Consider the following 22,858-nt stretch of genomic DNA (forward strand, 5'->3'; position numbering starts at 1 on the left):
ATGCATTAGACATTAATCTACCAGTGAACTTCCGCTCCCTGTCTTATAATCGTTTTCTAGACAAATGAAGTCATCTGTGACAGAGGAGAAGATCATTAGAGTTCCCAAACCATTTGAAGCATGTGGACCCATTGGATCCATCTGGCCGTGTGCTTCAGATAGCTATAGTAGCGACAGTGCTATTCTACACATTTATCAACCACACTTACTAGGGGAGTATACTCATTTGAATTATACTTTTTCCCCCTCTTTAATATGCTCACTGGCTTAGAAATAAAGAATAATTTATAATGCACACACTGAATTCAGGAATGAGCTGGTAACGATGAAAGAAACCCCACTATCTCTCGCTTACAACCCCCCCTTCTCAGGCTGAGTTACGAATTTGCCACAGAACGCTTTCCGGTCTCTTCTGTTCTTTAGGCTTGAAATGTATGAGGGCTGTACAGCCATTAAAAGGGGGAAAATGAGGTTAGATTGGCCATCTTACAGATCTGTCTTCCAGTCCTTTCTCTTCTCTCTAAAGCCGAAGGTAGACAGGATGAAGGTGGGCAGAAGTGTCCCCTGGTGGTTTTCTTGGGGGACTGCCTCAGCATCCGGCAGAGCTATGAGCTGAAACGTGCCCACCACTGCCCTGAGTAGCATGCTTCCCCAGCACACAGGCGCAGAGAACCCATTTAGGACCAGCTGTGTGTCTGGTTTGCCGTTGGCTCTCTTCCCGGGCGCTCACGTGATTTCTTTGTTGCAGACAATGACAGGGGCGAACAAAAGCACTCAGGCCCTTGGGTTTCGGTTGCATCTGTTGCTTCGCTCATTGTCTTAATTTAATTATCTGGCTACCCTTGACAATAGGCTGCAGGAGGAGGCCTGTGAGGGGCAGCCGTCCTTGGAGCTGGCGCCCACCTCCAGTGCCCTTCTTGAAGGGTTATGAAACAGTTTCGCGCACAGCCAAGCAAAAACTTTTCACTTCAGCACCTTGTCCAAGACAAACAAAGCAGCCGAAACTGTTTCTAGTACGCAGCTAGACAGCATTTTGAAAGGAAAACGGTAGTGAGTAAATATTATTTCCTATTCACACCAGAGAAGGTAAGATTATTAAAAAAAAAAATGCCGGTCTTCCAGCTCACCGGGGTTGATGGAAGAATGACCCTTCTGAAGGGACGGCGCAACAGCTTATTAAAGGATCAGCTGGGGAGGGGTTAATTTGTAATAGAGGCCGTTTGCTTTCTTCCATAGCTCTCTGGTTTTCCTCTGGAAAGTTACCCGTAGACCTTTGGAGGGTGGAGATCATCAAAGGTTAATAACAACAAACAGCGCAGTAATCTTGTCTGACACCTGCTGGCCTCTACGGTCGAGTAAATGCTCTCACTGGCTCCTCCTGGCCATTTTGGCAAGGTGACCTCTTTTGTACCCACTCCATTTCCAGGCTGAGGCTTGCTAAGATTTAGCGATGTGTGTCAGGCTACAGAGGACCGGGCTGTTAGAACTAAGAGCAGAAATAACAGGAGCCATCCCTGCACATTGACAGAACGCTGAGGATTAGTTCATACAAGTCCCCGTGTCTTCTCGCTCATTCTCACAGTCGTCCTCAGGGTGGGCACAGGCACTGTGACCCTTGGACCTTTGAGGGATCTTTTAAAAGGGTTAAAAAAACCAAACAAGCTGGTGTTTCTTAGAGTTGAGCTGGATTTCTGCTTTGGGTTTGTTGAAGATCCTTGCTGTTCTGGGACTGGCCTGTTGCCCTGCTACCTAGCCCACCAAGAGGAGAAACGGAACCTCGTGCCTCCAATTCCAGAACTCTTTCTAATGGCAGTAGCTCATAATCTTATCAGTTGTCCACCGTCCCCAGCGGGTTCACAGGTGAAGGTGGAACCTCAGGGGTCAAAGACTCTAAGCTAAGAGGGTGGGTAGCCTTCCTGATCAAATGTGGGAGTTAAGCCACATTTGCGTGGTTGTTTATATTTTCAGTTAGCAAGGGTTAACTCCTTGTATACCATTTCTTCTGTTTTCATCATGCCTAGTTGGGCTAGGGGGTGGGTTTTTGCCTGCAGGGCAGACTGTAAAAGAAAGATGATAGACTCTTTAAACTTCAGGAAGGAAGGGTTGATATTTTCAAAAGACTGTTTCCATCTTCCTCCCACTGCAAACAAGTTAAGTATTGTAGGGCATAGCCTAGGAAAGGCCTGGCATCCCATAAAAAAGCACCAGAGGAAATAATGCCCAACATAGAATATTACTAGCAGCCCATTTATAGCACAAAGTACAAACTCAGCATTGACCTTCTCCACAAAAGGGAAAATAGAAAAGAAGAAGGAAATAAAAAACAGTGGATGATTGAGAGGTGGCCCAGACATCAACTTGTTGAAAAGGATGTGTTGCTGTTCTTTTTTTTTTTTTTTTCTAGCTGTCTTGGGAACACATGGTATTGTGGAGGTTGATTTAGATGTCTTGGTATCAGCTTTGAAATCTGTTGACTTCAAGGAATCCCAAGTTCAAATTCTAAGAGAGTCGGATGAGCCTTACTCCTCTGGTAGCCGAGCTGAGAGTCACAAGGTCTACTCTGTGCATTAATATGTGACTTTAAAGCCAAGGAACAGAGCACACAGTGGGAGAAACCTGTGTTCCTGTTGTGTGTGGCAGACTCTTTAAGACAGAGGCACATGGGTCATGGGTGGACATATGGGACACCATGTCAGTGTGCCTAGCCTCTGCCTGGCTTTTTTTTTTGGAAACTACCTTCTTCTGCCTTTCACGTAATGGTTATTTATTCCTCTCCCTCCTCATGACTTTTCTCTTTGAGCAGATTGGATTGTTCCAGGCTGACCCTAACCTAAGCTGTGTATGAGTGTAGTTGGGAGACCCATTTTTGAAACACATACATCTTTCATGGCTGCTTTGTCTTAAAGACTCTGATGGCTGTCACACTGTCCTTAGCACCTGATGTCAGCATCAGCCAATTCCGCCTGAGCTCCTTTCTCTCCCTTCTCCACTTGGGATCAGAAAACATCGTTGTTTGATGGTTTGTCCAAACTACCGAACTCCGTCTGCTTTTCTCTCACACAGCTACATCTCCTAATAAATCTTTCCCGTATACCTCCCTGAGGCCATTGGGCTTACAAGCTTAGTTTGAGTCCCAGCTCCCCCACTTCACCAGAGTTACGTGCTTATGGGTGATCATTGAACTTGTTCTTGCCTCAGTTTCCTCCTCAATAATATGAAAGAATGGGGTGAAAGCGCTGACTTCACCAAGTTGGAGGGTTGACTGTCCTAACTTTGGTCCACCTATTCAGCACAGGAAGACAGTTACTATTGTTTGCAAGGAGACACACTGCCAAAGACACTTGGTTTAGATCCATTCTGTGAGCTTAACTCTTAACAGCATCGTTCTAGACTGACTTGTGTGATATCTCGTTTGCACCTACCTTTGTTAGAACACTGACATGTTTTGGAGTCCATTCTGCATATGTTTGCCTCCCCCACTTAAAGGGAGTTCCCCGAGACTGGGGGGAGGTCATATTTCCTTTACCTCTGTATCCTTCCTAAACTCAAGCAGGGTGTTTGAGAAACAGAAGCGAATAGCAACTCTGTCTCCTTTTTTACATTAATTTAAATTTCCTGCAGAAGTAATAGGGGGAGAGTTTAGACCAACAACAGCAAGAGTTGCACGGTCACCTGTTGGGTTCCCAAAGCAAAAAATAACAATCCTCTCTCCTGTCTCAGAACTTATACTGAGGATTGTGGCTTAACCAATGTTAACTAAGAAATGGGAGAAGTAGTGAGGTGCCGGTTAATGGGTTGGATCCATCTTGGGTGTGTGTTCTGACTTGGCCAGATGTGAGAGCAAGGCCTTGACAAGACATTTAGTTTTCTTATCTCCACAGCAGAAAAAAAAAAGATAGTATTTACCATGTAGGCTTATGATGGCTGAGTGAAGTAATTCACAAGCATTGGGAAAAAACTAGCTATTATCATTACCCAGTCTTTAACAGTCACTGCTACCAAGACACTGTCTCTACTTGAATGCTACTCTTTTTCTTCTGATTATAGGCAAAACTGCCTGGATTTTCAGAGCATCCATGCATGCTGGGAGAGCATGCCGACAGCTAGTTTTCCTTTCCTCTTTTAATGAATGATGCATTCTTAGGAATGCTGGGATGTCGGGGAACTTGAATGCATCTTACCGTTACTTCAAGGTTAGCTTGAGCTATGCCCTTTCTCCCTCTTCCGACAACCACCTGATTTGATTTCCAGAATATCTTTCTGTGATGTCAGAAACCGCTGGTTCGTGGTTTAAAAGGCCAGAGGGGACAAAAGAAGAGAATACTAAAGGGCTCCTTCCTTAGGCAGCAGAAAGTGTTTATTTATTTATGTTGTCTTTAAAAGTCTAGAAGGATGTTGTAAAAATTCTGCAGGTTCAAAGCTGTTTAGACTAGACTTTATGGACAGTGGTTTGGTTATTTTTGTTTGTAATAATAATAATGGTGATGGTCATAAATAAGCCTAGCCATACCATTGTTCCCTGAGGGAGGGGTTGACTTTGGAATTGCTGAAAGGCTCAGATGTGACCTTCCAAAAGTGCAATACCTGATTCTGGTGACTTTCCTGGTGTCTGCACCTCTCTCACCTGAAAACTAGTTCTGATGCTAATCCCCTCATGCTTCCATAATGCCACTGTTCCAACTGGCATATGACTTAGACTACTGTTGACCTGGTGTGTGTAGCACAGTGTCCTTGAGAGACCCGAGGCCCTGAGAAGCCTCTGGTGTCAAGTCAGTGTACCAGTGATGAGTTCACAGGGTTAGTAAGAAAGGGTGTTGCCCTCTTCCACTCAATTCTTTGAGTGTTGTGACAAATCTGGGCAGAACATTCAAACTCCGTGTTCTGAATTTTCCTTCTCATTGAATTGAGAGAAATTTTGGCCGCTTAGAATACTCTCCCAAACGTTTCGGATGAACAAAATAACACTATGACAGGTTGAAGTGATTTGCATCTGTTTGAGGTTGATGGGAGCCTTCGGCATATAAAAGTAAACATGGGGGATGCCAGCCAGTGCTTTTCCAAGGCAGAACAAGCTACGAGAATGGTTCCTGCAAGCAGCTTTAAAACTTTAGAATCCCTTTGTGGTGCCAAGCATCTCTACTCTAGCCTGTATTCTTTTGAAGAATACAAATTTTATTCACAGAGACAGAGAGCGTTTAATAGAGACCTGGTCGATGAATACTGATGGAAGAGCAATAATGATGCCATGCATTTATTGCTCCATCTACATGTCCCTTTCTGCTTGCCTTATAATGTCCCATGAACTTTTAAACATGCCTTGCCATGACATCGACGTCACACATCTCCTAGGGCACCATTGTCAGGTTATTAGGAATCATCCCCAACCCTCGACCTGCCATACTCTTGCTCTTAATTATTTGAAATTTCTGTCCTGCCATAATTGTTATCTACAGCTGTGAAAATAGCCCATCATATTTTCACAGATGGCAGGGCTGGTTGGCCTTTGATTACTTAACCTCTTGGTGTTGGCCAGACAGAAAGCTCCATGTGAATGTTTCTAGACTTTACAGGATTTTGTAAAAACTTTTGGCATATGAATCCTTGCTTGGAAGTCAGGGACCACTCAGCCAGTTTAAGTTTGATTTAAAATTTTTGAGTCTTTCCATTGGAACTTTGGAGCCATTTTAGCAGGGATAAGAATGTTGTTAGCTATCATGCTTAGATTGTTAGAGAATGAAAGCGGATATTCCAGAGCAAGGAGAGGGCATTGGAAACATGGCTAAGAAAGAAAAGACAGGGGCTGGAGAGATGGCTTACAGGGTAAAGGCAATTGCCACCAAGTCTGATAACCCGAGTTTGTTCCCCAGGAATATCATGGTAGAAAGAGAGGGCCAATTCTGTCAAGCTATTCTCCAGCCACCATATGCACACTGTGGCATAGACCCTTTCCCAGAACAAAGAGACATAATTTTAAAGCTTTAAAGGGATGGGGAAAGAGATAGCAGAAGCCTGGAGCAGTTGTGGCCAATAACGCTCATCTCTGATGCAGCAGGATGAGGTGGGGAGCATGGGACCATCCGTGGGGTCAAGCATTAGACTTGGACCTAGTTTCCCAAGTTGCTGCTTCATTCTATGGAAAACTACAGATAGGGGAGAGCCGTAGACTGTTCCCTGTACATCAGATGGGAATGGTTGAACCCTGCTTCTCTAAACCAACTTCTTCTCCCCTTCCAAAAATGTTCCCTTTATCTCCTGAATCATACTTACTTTAGGGCTATCTCCCAGAATTTTTCCAGAAGACAAAGGAATCTTGGGATTTTGTGGGTGACAAGGGATGTTTACAAAGGAATTTATATTCACTGAAAGAAAGCAACCCGCTCTGGTATTTACCCATGACTTTGGAAAGTCATTCACCCACACACCCTACTGTGCCAAACGAAGCTGCACAAACACACGCATCATAGATGTACGTGTTTACTTGTGCTCCTTTGAACACACACGTAGTTTTCTTTCTCATCTCTCAAGGCTGTTTACTGTGGTTGACTTCAGAGTTCAAATTCTGACCAAAGATATTTAGAATTAGGCCTGACTGTAAGTGCATCTCACATTCTTATTTCTAACCAGCAGCCTCTATTTTTAAACTCTCCTGACCAACGCTTTCTAAAGCTATAACCGTGATGGCTAATGAAGCTGGGACTTTCCCCCTTCCACACAGAACAGTTCCTAGTTCTTGGGACTCTTCCAGTAGACTTCAGGAGCTGTTTCTGAGTACCCGGTGTGATGGGAACCTTCTCAGAGGTGCTGTGTATCAGACATGGATTCACAGATCTCTTGTGCCATATCTCTGATCAGTTCCCCTGTTGACAGCATCCCATTCTGTTTTCTAGATTATAAACCCACACTGACATTTCTTGATTATATGTCTTGGTTGCTGCATGAGACCCAGAGGTTTGCATTGAGAAACCTCATTATAGATGGGTTCTCAAACATGTGGGCAGCGGGGAAGAATTCGTATTTCAAGCAGGCCCTTGGGAAAAGGGAAACTGATGTCATTTTTATGTGTTCAGTGGCTCCTGAAGAATCTCTAACTAGCATCAGGTGTCCTTTCTTACTTGGGTCACAGGAACCAATAACTGGCCTTTCGGCCCTGAGGTAACATTTAAGGGAACAAGTTCTATAGTGGATACTCTAAAACTCATAAAAATGGACTGTATTTCATCCCAAAGTGTTGACCTTTTTTTCCATTGCTTCCAAAAACCCTCGTTTTAATTTCAGGCTATCAACCTCAGGTGCCGGTGAAGGGCGCTAGATCGACAGTCTGAGAAACTGAAGTATCCTGGAAGCTGTGCAAGCCCGGAAATAGCCCACGTTTCTATTTGTTTTGGCAATTTTAAACTACTAGAATCTAGAATCCATGCTACAGTTAAATTTTCCCCAGGCACTATGGAATGAAATCACATATTACATTTGATTTTAACTGGTTGAGAAAAAAGATGGTGTTTTTCTGAAAAGTTTGTTGTATGACCCTGAAATAGATATTAACATTTATGTGGAAGAACTGGACTAACCATTTAAGTCCTAGTTATCCACAAAATAAGATATTTTCCCAGGTGGAAGGAATCTTAGACAACTGAGTTCTCTTCGGCCATATGTTGGAGAAGACATACAGTAACCGAACTGTGGTCGAACTTGGGCTTGACATTATTGGCAATATGAGATACTTCTACTCCATTTTGAGCACACACACACACACACACACACACACACACACACACACACACGTATACACATACACAAACACAGGTATATCTGTATAAATTTTCAACAAACCCTCACAACAGCTGTGTGGGAGAGCATCAGTTGTTACCGTGGTAGGAGATGAGGAAACCGAGACATAGGCGAGCTGGACAATTTGCCCATGAGAAGGCAGCTAATAAAAGAGCTCTGACTTTCACTGAGGCCTTCTGATGGTGCTCAGTGTTCTTAGTGATGATCCTCTCCTGCTTCTCCAACTTGTAAGCTCTATGCCTCGTCTAGATATCTACAATTTGTCTCAGAATTGTGTGTTTTGACTAGTTTTAAGTACAATTATCAATTTTTGAAGCTTTGAAGCTGAAATGTGGGGGTTGTTAATAAGAATTAGCACACTGCTTGCTCCAAGAAAACCCTGAGTGGATGGTGACATTCCCTGTGAAGCATTTAGGTAACCACAACTGTCACACTGAGTCCCTGAGCAATTTCAATGTAAGCCGAAGAAGGGCGTTTCAAACCTGTGAGATGTCAGCAAACCTCTTCTCCCTTCCCTGGTTTGTTCTGTGACTGCTTAGCTATCCTTCGTAGAAAAGGAGGAATCATTTAGGCTCAAGAGTTTTACTTCCTTTTTGTGGTCTGTCGTTTTATTAGAGTGAGTCTGCCTATATCACTCACTTATCTATCCAAGCATTTATCTGTCCGTCCATCCATCCATCCATCCATCCATCCATCCATCCATCCATCCATCCATCCATCCATCCATCTACCCATCTGTCCACCTATCTGTTCATCCATGCAGTCTTCCATCCATCTGGTATACCTCGAGGTCCTTGGGTATTACTACTACAATGAAATGAAAGGACAATGCTTGGTTATGTTTTCCTGATCCCTATTACATGACGATGACATTTTGGCATGTGTTAAGGATTGCTTTTAAATGGATAAAACGCATTTCAAAAAGAAATGCATCCTGGACTGTGGTCTAGGGCTGTGAGAACTTATTTTTAGCTAGAAAGCCCTGTTGATTTCAGTTTTCCTTGAATGAAGTTTATAATTAGACACAGCCACCCAAACCTTTCCGCAGGGCATAAATTCTGAATGCCTTTGCTGAGCTGTGGTCTGCAGAAGAGCTGTCTGTGTCTGAAGGCCCTCCTAAAATGATGTGGCTTTAGTGTCAGCGTCTGCCTGAGGCTGGCCCCAAAGGGTGCTGTTTTAGCAGAATGCGGCATCTCCTGATAATCTAGGATCAGTTTGCAAAGATACCAGAAGTAGGTTAGCTTTCTTTGGGGGTTCTAACACGTACTTCGAATTGAACCTTTTGATCCTACTTTGAGCTCTGAATATCTCTATAATATTGAAGAAATCCAAGATTTTCAGTGAGCTGTGGAGAAAAGGGGATCCGGGAGTAGAAAAAACATCAGGAGTATGAAGGACTAGGCAGGACTTCTTGAAGTAGGTTACCTAGATGAAGTAGGTTACCTACTGTGGTTTCGGTCATTTTACCACCTCAAAGGTCACCAGGAGCTTGGCTGAGGACTGCTGCCTTCTACACTCTCTTAGAGAGGGGACTCACTATTTGGATAATATTGAGATTTTTGCTTTCTTCTGGCAGAAAAATATCAGATTCAGGGGACACTTCCCATGGCCAGTTCTACTCCCCCTTTTCTTTGGTACTTGATTCGCTTTGACTAAGTTTTGCTGTCTGCCCAGAAGAAGCTTAGAAACCAAGTATATTTTCACCTAGGTCCAGATCTCCTGGTCTTTAAAACAAAGAGAGAGAAGCAGATGACTTCCGAGGCCTTTGCCAGTGCAAAAATAGCATGGTCCTAGGGGGTTTTCTAATGAAGAAGATGCTCACAGGAGTAAGTTCTCAAGATCTAGTGTGCGCGCGCTCTCTCTCTCTGTCTCTCTCTGTCTCTGTGTGCAGGAAGAGTGAAGTAGCGAGGGAGAGAAAGGGAAGAACAAATAGATGGATAGTTGAAAATAGTATTTTTTTCCCTTAGGAGAAACAATCAAATGATATAGGTTGATATCAGATATGTTCATTGTGGGATAGTTGCTATCCTAATACCCCTAAATTCATGTGTATGGTCTCAATTCCTATTGTCTGTAAAACAGAGTGCACGTAGATGTAGATACATAGTTTGACCGAGGTCATCAAGTTCAAATGAGTTCATTAGGGTGAGCCCCAATGTAGTCTCACTGATGCCCTAACGAAAACAAAGTATTTGGGCACCGAGGGAAGATCGTGAGGACACAGGAGGGGGCCCTCCAAGGGACTGATATCTTGAATGTGGATTTCCATTCTTGAGAACCACAAGAAAAAAAGTGCATCTGTGGGTTAAGCCACTTACTCTGTAGTCTGTGGTACTTGATTATGTCAGCAATAGCAAGCTAATACATCTTTTATGTCTGATATCAAAGTACAAAATAAAAGTTCAGAGACCTTTGAAAGGTTACCGCACAGGCATTTATGTAAATACGGGATGCTCTTTGGCCTAAACCCTGGACTTGACTGAGTAGCAGAGTCACCAATGAAATCCAGGGCAGAAATCTGGGAACGACTATGGCACAAACAGGTCACTGTGAATCTGTGTTAAAATTTAACTCTGAACATCTATTTACATGGGCGATTCTTCTCTAATAGATTTGTACAAAATTTAGCATGCGTGCAGAAGATGCAAACTTTATTTGCATATTTTATTCTGATTTGGTTTTTTGAAGAAGGGGGTGCATCTCATTGGCATGGTTTTAATTTGTTGTTGTTGTTCTTGGTATTCTGTCTTTGTCACTTTGTAGTTTGTGAAATGTTAGATTTTCCTTTTCAGTTCTTTCCCTAGTAGCTTATTTTTCCTTCCATCCTAGGCATTACTTAGCTCAGCTGGGGTTACCCTTCCTCATCTCCTCTACAGCTTTTCTGAGTTGGGCTCTTTCCTCTCTCATCCTAGCCTCTGCCACTTCCCCTTTGACCTCTGTTCATAGTTCCTAGCTCCACTCTCCCTCCTCCTCTCCTCCGATTGGCTGAGTCGCTTCTGGCCCCTCCTTCCCTCCAGGGTGTGTCTTTGGCTCACCTCTCCTTCTCCTTTGTGGCTTCATTTTCTTGTTCGTGGATAGGGGCTGGGACTGCAAACATCACAAAAATAATTGCATTGAGAATAGATGGTTCCTGTGCCAAAGACAGTCTTTGAGTCTAGCAAGAAGGTCTGGGCTCCACAGGAAAGAGAAGCCAGGCTTGCAGAGGGGTCTACAACTCAGGCACCCGAGCTGGCATTACAGAGCCTTGGGCCTTTTCTCTCGTACCCACATCCTCTTCAACTAGGAAGAATGAACACTCCTGTGCTCTCCATTCGCACACACATGCTTTCTGACTCCCGTGCCTACTGTTTTCTGTGTACACCCACCAAGTCCTGGACAGTCCCCTCGCATCCCTCAGGTCACTCACTGGGGTGATGTCTCCCCTAAGACACCATGGTCCTCCTCCAGCCTCAGCTGTGGTTGAGGACCAGGAAACAGCACAGGTCTCATTGTGAACATCTGGGTCTCTTATCATCATGATTTTTGCACAATGGTGCCTTTGTTTCAAGAATAGAATCGACATGTCCCCTTTTTTGTTTTTTTCAGCAGGACTCTTTAGAACACCCGAGAGAGGGCTGTTCTTTCTTCCCCTTTCCTTCTCTTCTCTTCTTATTTCTGTGTAAGGACTATAATTTTACTTAGGCTCTGATATATTCCTTCCTTCCTTCCTTCCTTCCTTCCTTCCTTCCTTCCTTCCTTCCTTCTTAACAAGTATATAAAGTGGCCAACATGCATTGATGTTTTATGTGCTTCTGATTACACAGACGGTACTTCTGAGGTTGCTTTACAATAAATGTTTGGACAAAGAGTGCCTTGCTTTTTGACCACTAGAAACATCTAAGCATTCCTACAGCCAGAGTCTCTCCATTTTCAGTATCCTTCTCTTTCATGTACAATTGCCACTGTGAATTTCAACTAGGTCCTAGTAGGGAGTCTTTCTGTGTTTGGAACACTGTAGAATTCCAAAACTTACAAGATTTTGTTAGTAGATATACTTATGGCAAATGTTAATCTTGTCTGACAGTTACTTGGTGCAGGAACTCCACTGGTACATGGAATATGTTTTAGAGTATACTAACCTACTGAATTCTGACAACCTGTGCAGTATATGTAATCATTAACACATTGATAACTAAGACTTGGGATGCTATTTGGCAAAGAGGCCTCACTGGGCAACTTGAGTTTTGACAGGTTTAGTCCTTGTTTTCCACCATCTTCCAAGTGTCAGATTATCCAGGGAAGTGAAAAAGATAAATTTCAGTAGCAAGTGAATAGAAGGATGGATGTGTAAGCCATCCAATCGGTGGCATTGGAGTCCTTTGACCTGTCATCTAGGAAACATAGGACAGAATCTCCATTTGCGTCCCCTCCCCCCATGTCTGAAAGAGCACTCAAGAATGATTGCATCCCAATCATACACACGTACCTTCTGAGTCTTGGGCATGTCAGTGTGGCGCTGGGCACGGATAGAGCGGGCTGATTTTGTAGGCTTGAGGGGAGCACAGTACATCTCCAGCCTTCTCAGGTCACAGCTCCGGAAGCAGCACTCATCCACGATGCCTGTCTGAGGAGCCCTCCGAATGCTGGAGCCGTAGCCTGTGGGCTTGTCTGCACAAATCAGAGCGGTCCTCGAGTTAGACAGAGCTGCCCACATCCACAGACTCCCATCGAATCTCTGGATGCCTCTCTTTAACTACGTCAAGTCTCTACTACTCCAACATGTCACCCTTTTCCTGCACTATCATCAGCAATGTCTGATCTGTTATATTCCTTTAGATTCCAGTATGTTTCCTGGAGTTAAGCCACACTTGTGCAAGAATTCATTCACCATACACTTTTGTTTGTATTGACTCTGACCACGTTTTCAACAGGCTGTATTGGAGGATCTTGTTTCTGTCCAGTCCTATCACTTCTCTGTCTATTGTCTTTGCTGAGAGACCTTTAGAAGGGCTACTTAAAACAAAACTACAGATCAAGCTTCTTAAAATTTTGTAAATGTACTGTTTCATTGTTAAATTGACAAGCTAATTGTATATATGGTGAGGGTACAGTATGATACTTTGGAATACATATATACGATGCAACGATATAACAAAGGTGTTTAGATTGTCCATTATCTCAAACATTTGAGCTAGAACACCATAATCCTGGAAAAACTGAGTCTCCTTAATGACATTAGTAAATACATACAGTTTTTGTACACTGGGCATCTCAGTTGTTCTTAACTATTTCTATCGTAAAATTAAATTGCATATAGGCAAAATTTGACGTCTAGAAATATATCCTATTTTCTTGATGAGAACCCTGAGACTCAAGAGTTTGAATGGCTTGCCAAAGGTCCTTCATGCAGTAATTGGTGGAGTCAGGATTTTAACTCCAATCTACTTGCTGTTTTGTCCAAGAGCTTTAGGGAGCCCAGAAGATAGAGGTGTGTAACTCCAGAAAAGTCCCTGAAGCTCTTTATTATATCTTTCTTGGCAGAACTGAGGACAAGATGAAACTGTGTTAAATAAAATAATGCACAGCACCTGCTACAGAAGAGGTGCTAACTACGTATTAGTCTGGGAGCTCTGGCTATCTTCTCCAAGGTCTTAAATGATCTGTGGAAAACTGTCTCTACCATTGCCCATACCCGGAAGCCAAGAAACTCAGAACTGACTACAGTACCAGTGAGAAGAGGCTTGCACACCACCCCAGAAAGCATGGAGCAACCATTTCTGTTTCCTTGGAGTATAACAGTTGGGCCGGGACAGAAGGAACTAAATGCCAGTGGGAACACTGATATCCAACATCTTTTGGTACTTACAAACCGTTAGAGCTCTTTACTTGGCTGGGTTCTGGTTTGATTGGATCATGTTTTTGACCACACTTTTACTGGCTTTCAGAATTCAGAAAAGGTCAAGCAAGCTTACATAGACCTTGACATACACCAGAATTATCTCTTTTTGGCACCATAGAACTTTGGTTAAATCAAGTGTTGTCTCTGCAGTAGTGTATCAAACATACAAAACATGAAGCTGGGCTGTCTTAGACATGATTTTGATCTTCTCTCTCCTCCACTGGGAGGTAGGCTACTTCATGAAAGAAACATGTGAACCATTGACCTCTAAGAATCCAATGGACAACCTGATATATGCTTAATCTTAATTCCTGACCCAAGGAAGGCATGGCATCAAATACAGTCTTAAAGTCACATAAATCATGACACAATAATAGGATTCTGAAAGTCACAGTTTTCATCCATATTTTCAGCTTTCTTATTGAGGGGAGAGCAGATCCAGGGCTATAGCCTGCTGTCACTATCACTCTTGTTTGGCTGCCTCCCTGCTCCAAAGGTCAGCTGTTTTATGGAGTTCTCTAAGAACCCAAATGTTTTCCTGATGCTTGGCACAGCAACCTTGTAGCTGCTTCCTCACACAAGGGAGGCTTATTCTCAGGGAGGCTGGGGCTAGGAACTTCGTGAGGGTTCCTTTGCAGTCTCTTTGGGAAGGAAGGATCTGCTGCCGCTCTCTCTCACGGTAGACCCGTGGGCTTCTTGTGGTTGCAGGCTTGGGGAGGGACCAGGCAGCTGAGCCCAGTGGAGTCTCAGCAGGGCTTTTGCTTGCCCTTTGAGGGAAGACTAACATGGACATGGACTCTGGGCTTTTGCCTCCCAGCCAGGCCCTGACAATTTGAAGCTCAACTGGTCCCCTGGGCAATGCAGTGTTTTTTGTTTTCTTCGTTTTTTAAATAATCTTTTCCTGGGACTATAAATTCGAGGAAAGCCACAAATGGATGTGCATGGCTCTTGTAACTCATGGACTTCTACATAATTTTCTCTCCGGCTAGCCAATTAAGATCAGGGGATACATTTGGGTTCTCTTTGCAGGTAGGAAAAAGGAGAGAAGGAACCATTTCTTGGTTGTGGCTATCACAATAGTAACTGTCAGGTAATGACTGTCCTTTGTCTACATATACATTTCTAAAAACGTAACACAAAGAATCACTTGCTGATTATGGAATAGTCGGTTGATATTTGAGAGTAGAGTTGTAGAATTTTTTCTAGAAACTTCCAAACTTGACCAGTTCAGATACAGCTGTTTTCACAGCTCAAGATTATGAACTAAAAGTGGAGAGGGATGGATTGGGGATTCTAGGACCCATTTAAGTTTCCTGTTCCAAACACTTCTCAATCTTAATTCTGTGATCCAAGCTTGCTCCAAGAAAAAGATGCTAGCCATTATCTTGGGATAGCAAAAAGCATTTCCATGCATTGCTTGACCCTACTTGGTGATTCTCAGGAGCCATGAGATGACCACAGGTCTATTTAATCTTCCAAAATAGACAATAACCATCACCACAGCAAAGAAGAGCACACTCTTATAGTACCCAGCTTGCTGTATGTCTCAGAAGAGCTTAGAGTTTGATGTAGTTTGTTCTAAAGGGACCTGTGCTGAAGGATTTTGAAGCAGAGAGCTTTAGGATTTTTAAGCAGAGAGCTTTAGGATTTTTATATAATGTTCCATTAAAAAGCTTGATTTTATCTTGTATATGCATCTTTTTGGAATGCTATTGGAGTAGGGTATACATGTGAATTTTCCCATGAACCAGTTTGCTCAGGCTATTAATTCTAGTGGAATGTTTTCTTTGTCAATTCATAATGATTACAATGAAATCATACTTTGTTCAGGATTTATGAATGTAACAAATGTTTACCTACTGATTTTGTAATTAATCTTTTGAAGTATCCTATAGGCTTGATTTCAACAGTCATTACCTCTCAGTAATCAAGGGACCACAGTTGTGGGTCTAAGTTTCAGGTTTTATCTTCAACTATTTCATAGTCTCTTTTTTAGAACCACAATAAAAGTATTTACAATTACGGTCTAAAACAGGAAGCCTAGGGCAATGCAGTTTATCAGATAGGCATTCAAGCAATCCTCTCCAGCATTTATTGATATAAATATTATTTTAATTACATCTAAATCACTGCAAGTTTCAGTCATTTAGTTATTTTTTAATGAGATAGAACTGGTTGTTACACCACCTATAAAAACTCCTTATAACATTTTTCTCTAATTTGCAGAATTAGAATTATCAGGAAAGCAGAAAATAAAATTGTGTTACCATAAAAGACTTTAAACAATTGAAGAAAAATGTTAAACAGACTTTCTTGAAATGTAGTGAACTCCATGCTGCAGGAAGCAGCTAAGTAAAGTCTGTACAAATACCTTCCACTGACCTTAGGGGCAGAATCCTACAGTGGACAGTGGATGGCTACTGTGTTTCTTTCTATTCTGGGTTTTTTTTTAATAGAAAATCTTGGCTAAATATTCAGCATAGTTGAAAAACACATTGTCTTCAAGAAAAAGTTTCACGTATTTTTAAACTTAGAAGATAGACATTTATTTTCTAATTATCGTTCGTGTTCTCCAGAATGCTCAAAAACTTCCCTGTTTTTTACCCAATGCAACAGCAAAAGACAGGTGACCAGGACAGTCCTTTGCACAATGAGACTTGATTGGAGAATTCTCTTACTTCCTACACACTTAAACATTGGACCATGTAACATTCTGCAGATATTTTGATGACAAAGTCTTAACATTGAGAATTTATAGTAACAAACTTACTTTGCCAGTGTAAAGTGTCGTTGTCTAGCATATAGATCAAAGGCAGCTTAGCAGACAAGCTGGCCATCACGTAACCCAGACTTGTTCAGTAGTAGACAAAGGGTTTAGGCATAACACACGGCTGTCTTTTAAACATGGGCCAACACAGAGACTCCCAGTAGCTGAAGAGCTGACTTCTATAATAGCAGTACTTCCCTATAAATAATGCATGGTCACTGGAGTAATTCAATAATCTTCAGGGCAAACTTGCTGGTTACGAGGGTTTGGGGCAGAACTGTGGTATCATCAAAAGCACGCTAATTAGCTGAGTATCACATTTGGACAGAGATGCAAGTAAGTCACTCCCCTCCATCTCTGATGAGATGGATGCACTTTGGAGATCTAGCTGTGGTCATTATTTCTGGAGCCGAGAGTTCTGCCCATTCGTCATGAGTAAAACTACCTCTACCAATCTGCAGGAATTGTTTCTCATCAGTTTCTGGAAATGAGCTTGAGACATCGTACTAACTCTGACTCTCTGTGAAATTTCCCCTTTTCTTGCTGAGGAAGCTTTTAAAACTCTCCATTGGGAGGAGTGGAGCATTGATTTGTGAATCAATATTTAAATAATGACAAATGCAAACACGTTCAAAATAGGAACATACCTGCTTTTGAAGATCTATACTTGTTCTTCTCTAGGTTACAAAGGATTCAATAATTCCCTAAAACAATTGCTAATAGGAGGAAGAGGTACCAAAGGAGATTCTATGTCCAATTAATTAATTAATTAGTTAATTAATTAATATTTAAAAATTGAAATCAGGGCAAAAGAGAATTCAAAATGGGGCTTGGAGGCTGTTTCTAGAAAATTCTCAGTCACACGCATGGTAGAAAACATAAATGGAATTACTAGATAATGAACAATCTGCCCTTAACTTTCATTAGCTGAAGATTGATTATACAGCCAAATACCATAGTTAAGATCTGAATCAGAACATTGGTTTTCTTATACAAATTATTATTTTTTTTCCCAACCTCTATATTTGCTGACCATTCAGAATATCTCAGCGTGATTGGATTCTTAAGTCAATGTTGGTCCGCGAGCAACCTTATCTAAGGAAAATTAATTCAGTTGACTTCAACTTGCATTGCATATTAGTAGGGAAGTTCCGAATATTGTATAAGTAGTAGTCTTGCAGCTTCCTGATAAAATTTCTTTTGTTGTCCTGAGGATAGACCACAAGGCCCTATGCATGCTGGGACACATTGCGCTACTGATGTAAGTCCCTAGCCTCGTGTTTTAGCATTTCAGTGTTCTTCCTTCCTTGTTCCCTTCCTCCCTCTCTCCCTTTCTTTCTTCCTTCCTTCTTTCCCTTTGGCTTTCCATCCTTCCTTTCTTATTTCCTTGGAGACAGAGTTTTGCTACAGAGCTCAGACTGGCCTTAACCTTGAACTCGTGAGCTCCGGTCTCGTTGAGTGCTGGGATTGTTGGGTTTATGCTACAACTCATGGCAACGTTTTAACTTTCCTATGCAGAAATGGAAATTATTTCCCAATCTTTCCTACTTCTGGCAGCTTCCTATGAAAAAATGGCTTGTTTCATGATTCCTAATATAAGGGAAACAATGGTTAAAACATTGTTTAGCTGAGTGGTGGTGGCACACGTGTTTAATCCCAGCACTTGGGAGGCAGAGGCAGGTCTGATCTCTAAGTTCAAGGTCAGCCCGGTCTACTTAAAGTGAGTCCCAGGACTATCAGGGCTACTCAGAGAAACCCTGTCGCAAACAAACAAACAAACAAACAAACAAACAAACAAACAAACAAACAGTGTAGTTGATATTTCCTGTACTCATAGGACTTACATTATCTCTTTAAAAGTTTATAGAAGTCATATTTAATTGAAATACTTGAATGAGCTGTGTGTGCGACTATGTGCTTAGTAAAGGTGGGGAAATGGGGCTTATTTCTGTTGGCATGGGTTTGAACTTACAGAATCATACATATCAGCATAGAGCAAGTCCTCCTCAGTAGGACAGGTTTTCAAATCAGGGTTAGTTGCAGCAGCAGCTTTGAAACCTATATTTGGAAATCACGCCGGATAGACCCTCTTCTCGATGCTTGTGCTGAGGGCTGCATTTCTGGGAAAGGGTCTTTCCAAAGTTTGACCTTTGGTATTTGTAAAAGTGGACACCAAGAAAATGTTCTCTTTTCTATGAACTATGTGTCAGAAGCAGTCTCAGCGACCTATCAGATGTAGGCATCGATTTCACTTTTGGCCTGTGTTAATTTTTAATTGGCAGTGTTTGTTAGTTCCACTCCTTCTCAATTGGATGAAGTCATCTTTTCTAGGAATCGTGACCCTGGGTGACCCACCCCACCCCCACCACTCAGCAGCCCTTTCTCAGCTACTAAATCCCTATAATGCCAAAGATCAAAGTCTCCTTGTTACCCAACCATGTCAATGTTTATGTATCTCCGGGTCTAAGAGGAATGAAATAAAGCATCGGGAAGCTGCTTCCTTCTGGGGAGTCTCTGTGCTTTTGGAAGCCCAAACTCAAGGGCAGGCATGGGAAGGGTACTGTTTGAGTCAGGGAGTTAAAGTGCAAAGCTTAGGGTCAAGAACGGCTGAGATTCAAAGCTGAAACATCGCTGTTTTAAGACTCTTTAGAGAAATGGGCTGACAGAGTGGGAAACAATGTGATGTATTACTCTAGCCGGCTACAATGCCCTGGAGGGTGAGTGTCTTGCCAGGACAGCAGAATTTACTAGTTTGGGGCTTCTTCCAAGGCTTGGAGAAGATAGATATAGCCAACAAAATTATACTTTGGCAAGAGGAATGCTTCACAGCTCAGAACTGTTGTCCTAAGGGTTTGGTTTTGGTTTATCAGTGTCTAAGGTGGAAGGTAATGAAATACCAAGAGGTCATTGAAATTATCTCAGCGGGGCTTTCTATGGAAGTTAGCTCTCATTAACTAGTTAGGCAATGTCCTTCATTGACAATAATTTCAGCATCTCTGCAATACCTGTCCTGTGGATGATGGAGGCAGGGTACCAAGTGCTTAAAACACAAGGGGTAGAGTCAGGCAGCTCAGACTCGGCCACTTCTTACTCAGCTGCCTGAGTTTGGGATGGAACCCAATCTTCTAAAGAGTCAGAGCTTCATATGTAGATTAGTCATATCAAAAAAATATATCCTAGAAATGCCATGAGGACTAAGTAACTTGGGGCTTACAGTTCACTGGCCTGCAGTGAACTATATAAGCATTGGCTATCTGTATGACTCGGTTTTGTTGATGAATGCAGCACACTGGGCAAGAATTTGTCTTCCTCACTGACTGTCTAAAATGCACTCTCTCCCACCCAAAGGGAAGTTTATTCGAAACAGATTTTCTAGCTAGAGAAGGGCTGTCTGCATTAAGGTGAATAACTGTTCCCTTGGAAGCATATCTAAACTTCATGTGTGCACTCTCCCTGAGCAGTCCTGCATCGACAGCAAGGACGGAGCCTCCTGCCAGGTCACGATGCCCAGATATGTTTGTCTTTGCCTATCACTACCGTCGGTTTCTCTCAGATAATCTACCGGTTAAAATCATTGCTTTTCAGTGTCCAGTGTGAAGGCATGCGAAGAGTGTGGGTGGAACACACAAACAGAGAGGGGCCCTTCTCACTTTCAAACACTCCGTGACCTTCCCTTGTCTCGCTTGCCTTCTTCTCCCCCTTACTCTTGATTTCCCTTGTTTGCTAAGGAAAGCCATTGGTGGTTCCTTTTTCCTCACTAATGGCCTTCAGGCTGGACACTCATGCCATGCCGAGTTTGTGGTAAGCTAGGAATTAGATACTACTTCCCTCCTTGGATAATTGAAAGCTAGGGCTTCCTCCTTGCCAGGTTTGCTTTGGGAATGAGCCGTCATCAAGGTCCCAGTATTACCAGACTGCTAATGGCTACTGTGTCTTGGACTTGTGCCTGGATGGGGTAGAAACTATAAGAAGGAATAAGAAAGGTGCTGAGGATCGCATGCATGACCTTCAGTGTCCTCCTGCCTGCTTTTCCTCTCTCTGGAAGATTGGGACAAAAACTGGCAGAGTCTGGCTGTATTCTGGAGATAGTAGCCTGGTTGTTTTGCACTATTGCCTATGCATATAGTTTCAATTCTAGTGCACTCTCAGCTGAGATAGGAACCTTGTGGTCAAATCGCAAGACTTTTGCCAGGCGGTGGTGGCGCTTACCTTTAATCCCAGCACTCGGGAGGCAGAGGCAGGTGGATCTCTGTGAGTTCGAGGCCAGCCTGGTCTACAAGAGCTAGTTTCAGGACAGGCACCAAAGCTACAGAGAAACCTTGTCTTGAAAAACAAACAAACAAACAAACAACAACAAAAAACGAAAAAAAACCCCACAAGACTTTAATGACTAGAAGGCAACACCTCTCTTTCTGTTGCCACCGAGAGACGAATTGGCCAAGGGGGCATTAAAAACACCCTCCTTGTTTTTAGTTTCACTCTGGAGTCTATCTTTGCTGTGCAACTTGGCACCTGCCCTGTATTCTCAGGGGGCCCTGCTCCCTGTCAATTTCCTCTACTTAGTCTGAGTTTCCTTTCTTTCTTTTTCTTTTTTGCTTGGGGCATATCTGGACCTTTTCCTGGGGACAGGTGTGACAGGGTCAGCATGGCAGGTAAAGGGGTGGCAGCTGCGAAGGAAGTCTGGCGTGTCTGAAGGGAGAGCCCTGAGAAGTGGAGGCCCTGAACAGAGGGGCATCCAGGCCTGCAGCAGAGAGAAAACTGTTGGAAGGTGGCCTCTGCAGCAGCAGAAACAGCTCTTGGCACCATGGCAGGGGAAAAGGCAGCCAGAGTCAATGCCAGATTGAAACCCAGAGAGCAAGGAAAGGAGGAGGGTGGGAAGGAGGAGACAGTTTGGGTGTTAAGTGACATAAGTAACTATCTGGTGTGTGTGTGTGTGTGTGTGTGTGTTGTATGTGTGTGTGTATACTCAGATGCCAGTTGGGTTGTGCACGACCGCCCTTTCATGCTGGTGTTCTCAGACTACAAGGTCCCAGGGAGTGTTTCTCTAGCACCCAGTGCTGGGCCGTAGGCACGGAGGGGAGAGGAAGATTGCAGTATGTTGAGATGCAATATGGCAGTATATCGAGAGCACCACTGAGCCTTCTCGTGGACTCACACGCCAGCAAGACACTCAGAGAGCCATTCCCATGGACAAACTGAACTCTTGAGAACATCAGGCACCCTCGCTAAAGGCATGACTCAACAGGACCGAGCTGGCTGGGCTTGTCACATTTGGGATAAACAACGTTTACATATGGCACATGCATGCCTGTCTGAAGTAAGAAGGAAGTGAAAGGAGGGAGAGCCAGACAACAGAGTGTCTTTGATTAGTTTCAGGAGCAAGCAAGTTTCATCATCTCGGTTTAAGGATGGTTAGGACCAGTGTTAGGTTTGATAACGGAAAATGAAGAAAGATAACAGAAAATGAGGAAAATGCCAAGTTGTGATGCTTGACTAAGGGACAAAGACAGGGAAACCTGTGTGGATTGCGGAGGCCCTTCAACGTAGGGTTTAGGTGTGCACTGGAAGGAGACTAGGAAAGAACCCAAAGGAAAGTCATTTGTTGGAGGGATTGAAGCAGTAGGAAGAAACAAACTACAGCATTGATAACCAAGATCTTAATGAAGAGGAATGCTTCTCATTTAAAACTGGGAATTTGTAAATGAATCTTGCTATAAATTTTTATAAAAATAAATCTTAAATTTTTAAAAACTTTATTTTATGTGTATGACTGTTCTCCCTGCACGTATACATATGTATCATAATCATGCCTGGTGCCCATGGAAGTCAGAAAAAGGAGTTGGATCACCTGGAACTGAAGGTAAAGACAGCTGTGAGCCACCATGTGGATGCTAGGAATGGGATCGTGGTCCTCCGAGAGTACTGAGTACTTTTAACTGCTGAGCCATCTCTCTAGCCCTATAAAAATCCCCTTGAAATGTCCCTTTGATCATTACTCTTCACAAGACTCCATCTTCAAGAGGTGGATAAGTGGCTCTCTGCCATAGGGTGGGAAAGTTGTTAATATCATTGATTAGAATGCTATTGATACTGTTGATTGGAACACTTCCTGATAGTCAGTGGGGTTGTATCTCCCAAGTTGCCATGACGTCTGTCAGTGGTGTTCTGACCTCCTGTGTGACATTTTCTTCCTTTCAGGTGGGCGTTACAGACCCTCAGGAAAGACTAGATACCACTCATGGTGTTTTATCTTGGGCAATGTGACCGGGCTTCTAGGCAGGCCTAGAATGTCCATGGTATCCAACATGAATGTCACTGGTATCCAACATGTTCCCAGGGGACAGTATCAGGTAATAGATAGCAAACATGGCTTTTAAAGTGTTCCCTTACCCTGATTGCTATTCGGGCTGAGGAGGGGGGGACTT

The 22,858-nt window shown here is 43.0% G+C and overlaps 1 protein-coding gene across 8 annotated transcripts in view; it reads right to left on the reverse strand.

Moving 5' to 3' along the window:
• Positions 1-22,858, reverse strand: part of Igf1 (insulin like growth factor 1) — an 87,680-nt gene that overhangs the window by 7,786 nt on the left and 57,036 nt on the right. For 6 of the 8 annotated variants that reach the window (XM_013350346.2, XM_013350345.2, XM_026784543.1 and 3 more), the window contains 2 exons: positions 12,254-12,435; positions 10,824-10,875 (listed from right to left, as the gene is read on the reverse strand). In XM_013350346.2, the coding sequence (XP_013205800.1) occupies positions 10,824-10,875; positions 12,254-12,435 (234 nt within the window). The remainder of the gene's footprint in view (positions 1-10,823; positions 10,876-12,253; positions 12,436-22,858) is intronic. The other 2 variants (XM_005358215.3, XM_005358213.3) reach the window with 1 other exon arrangement.

The sequence above is a fragment of the Microtus ochrogaster genome, chromosome 24 (assembly GCF_000317375.1).
Source record: "Microtus ochrogaster isolate Prairie Vole_2 chromosome 24, MicOch1.0, whole genome shotgun sequence".
Taxonomy (NCBI): Eukaryota; Metazoa; Chordata; class Mammalia; order Rodentia; family Cricetidae; genus Microtus; species Microtus ochrogaster.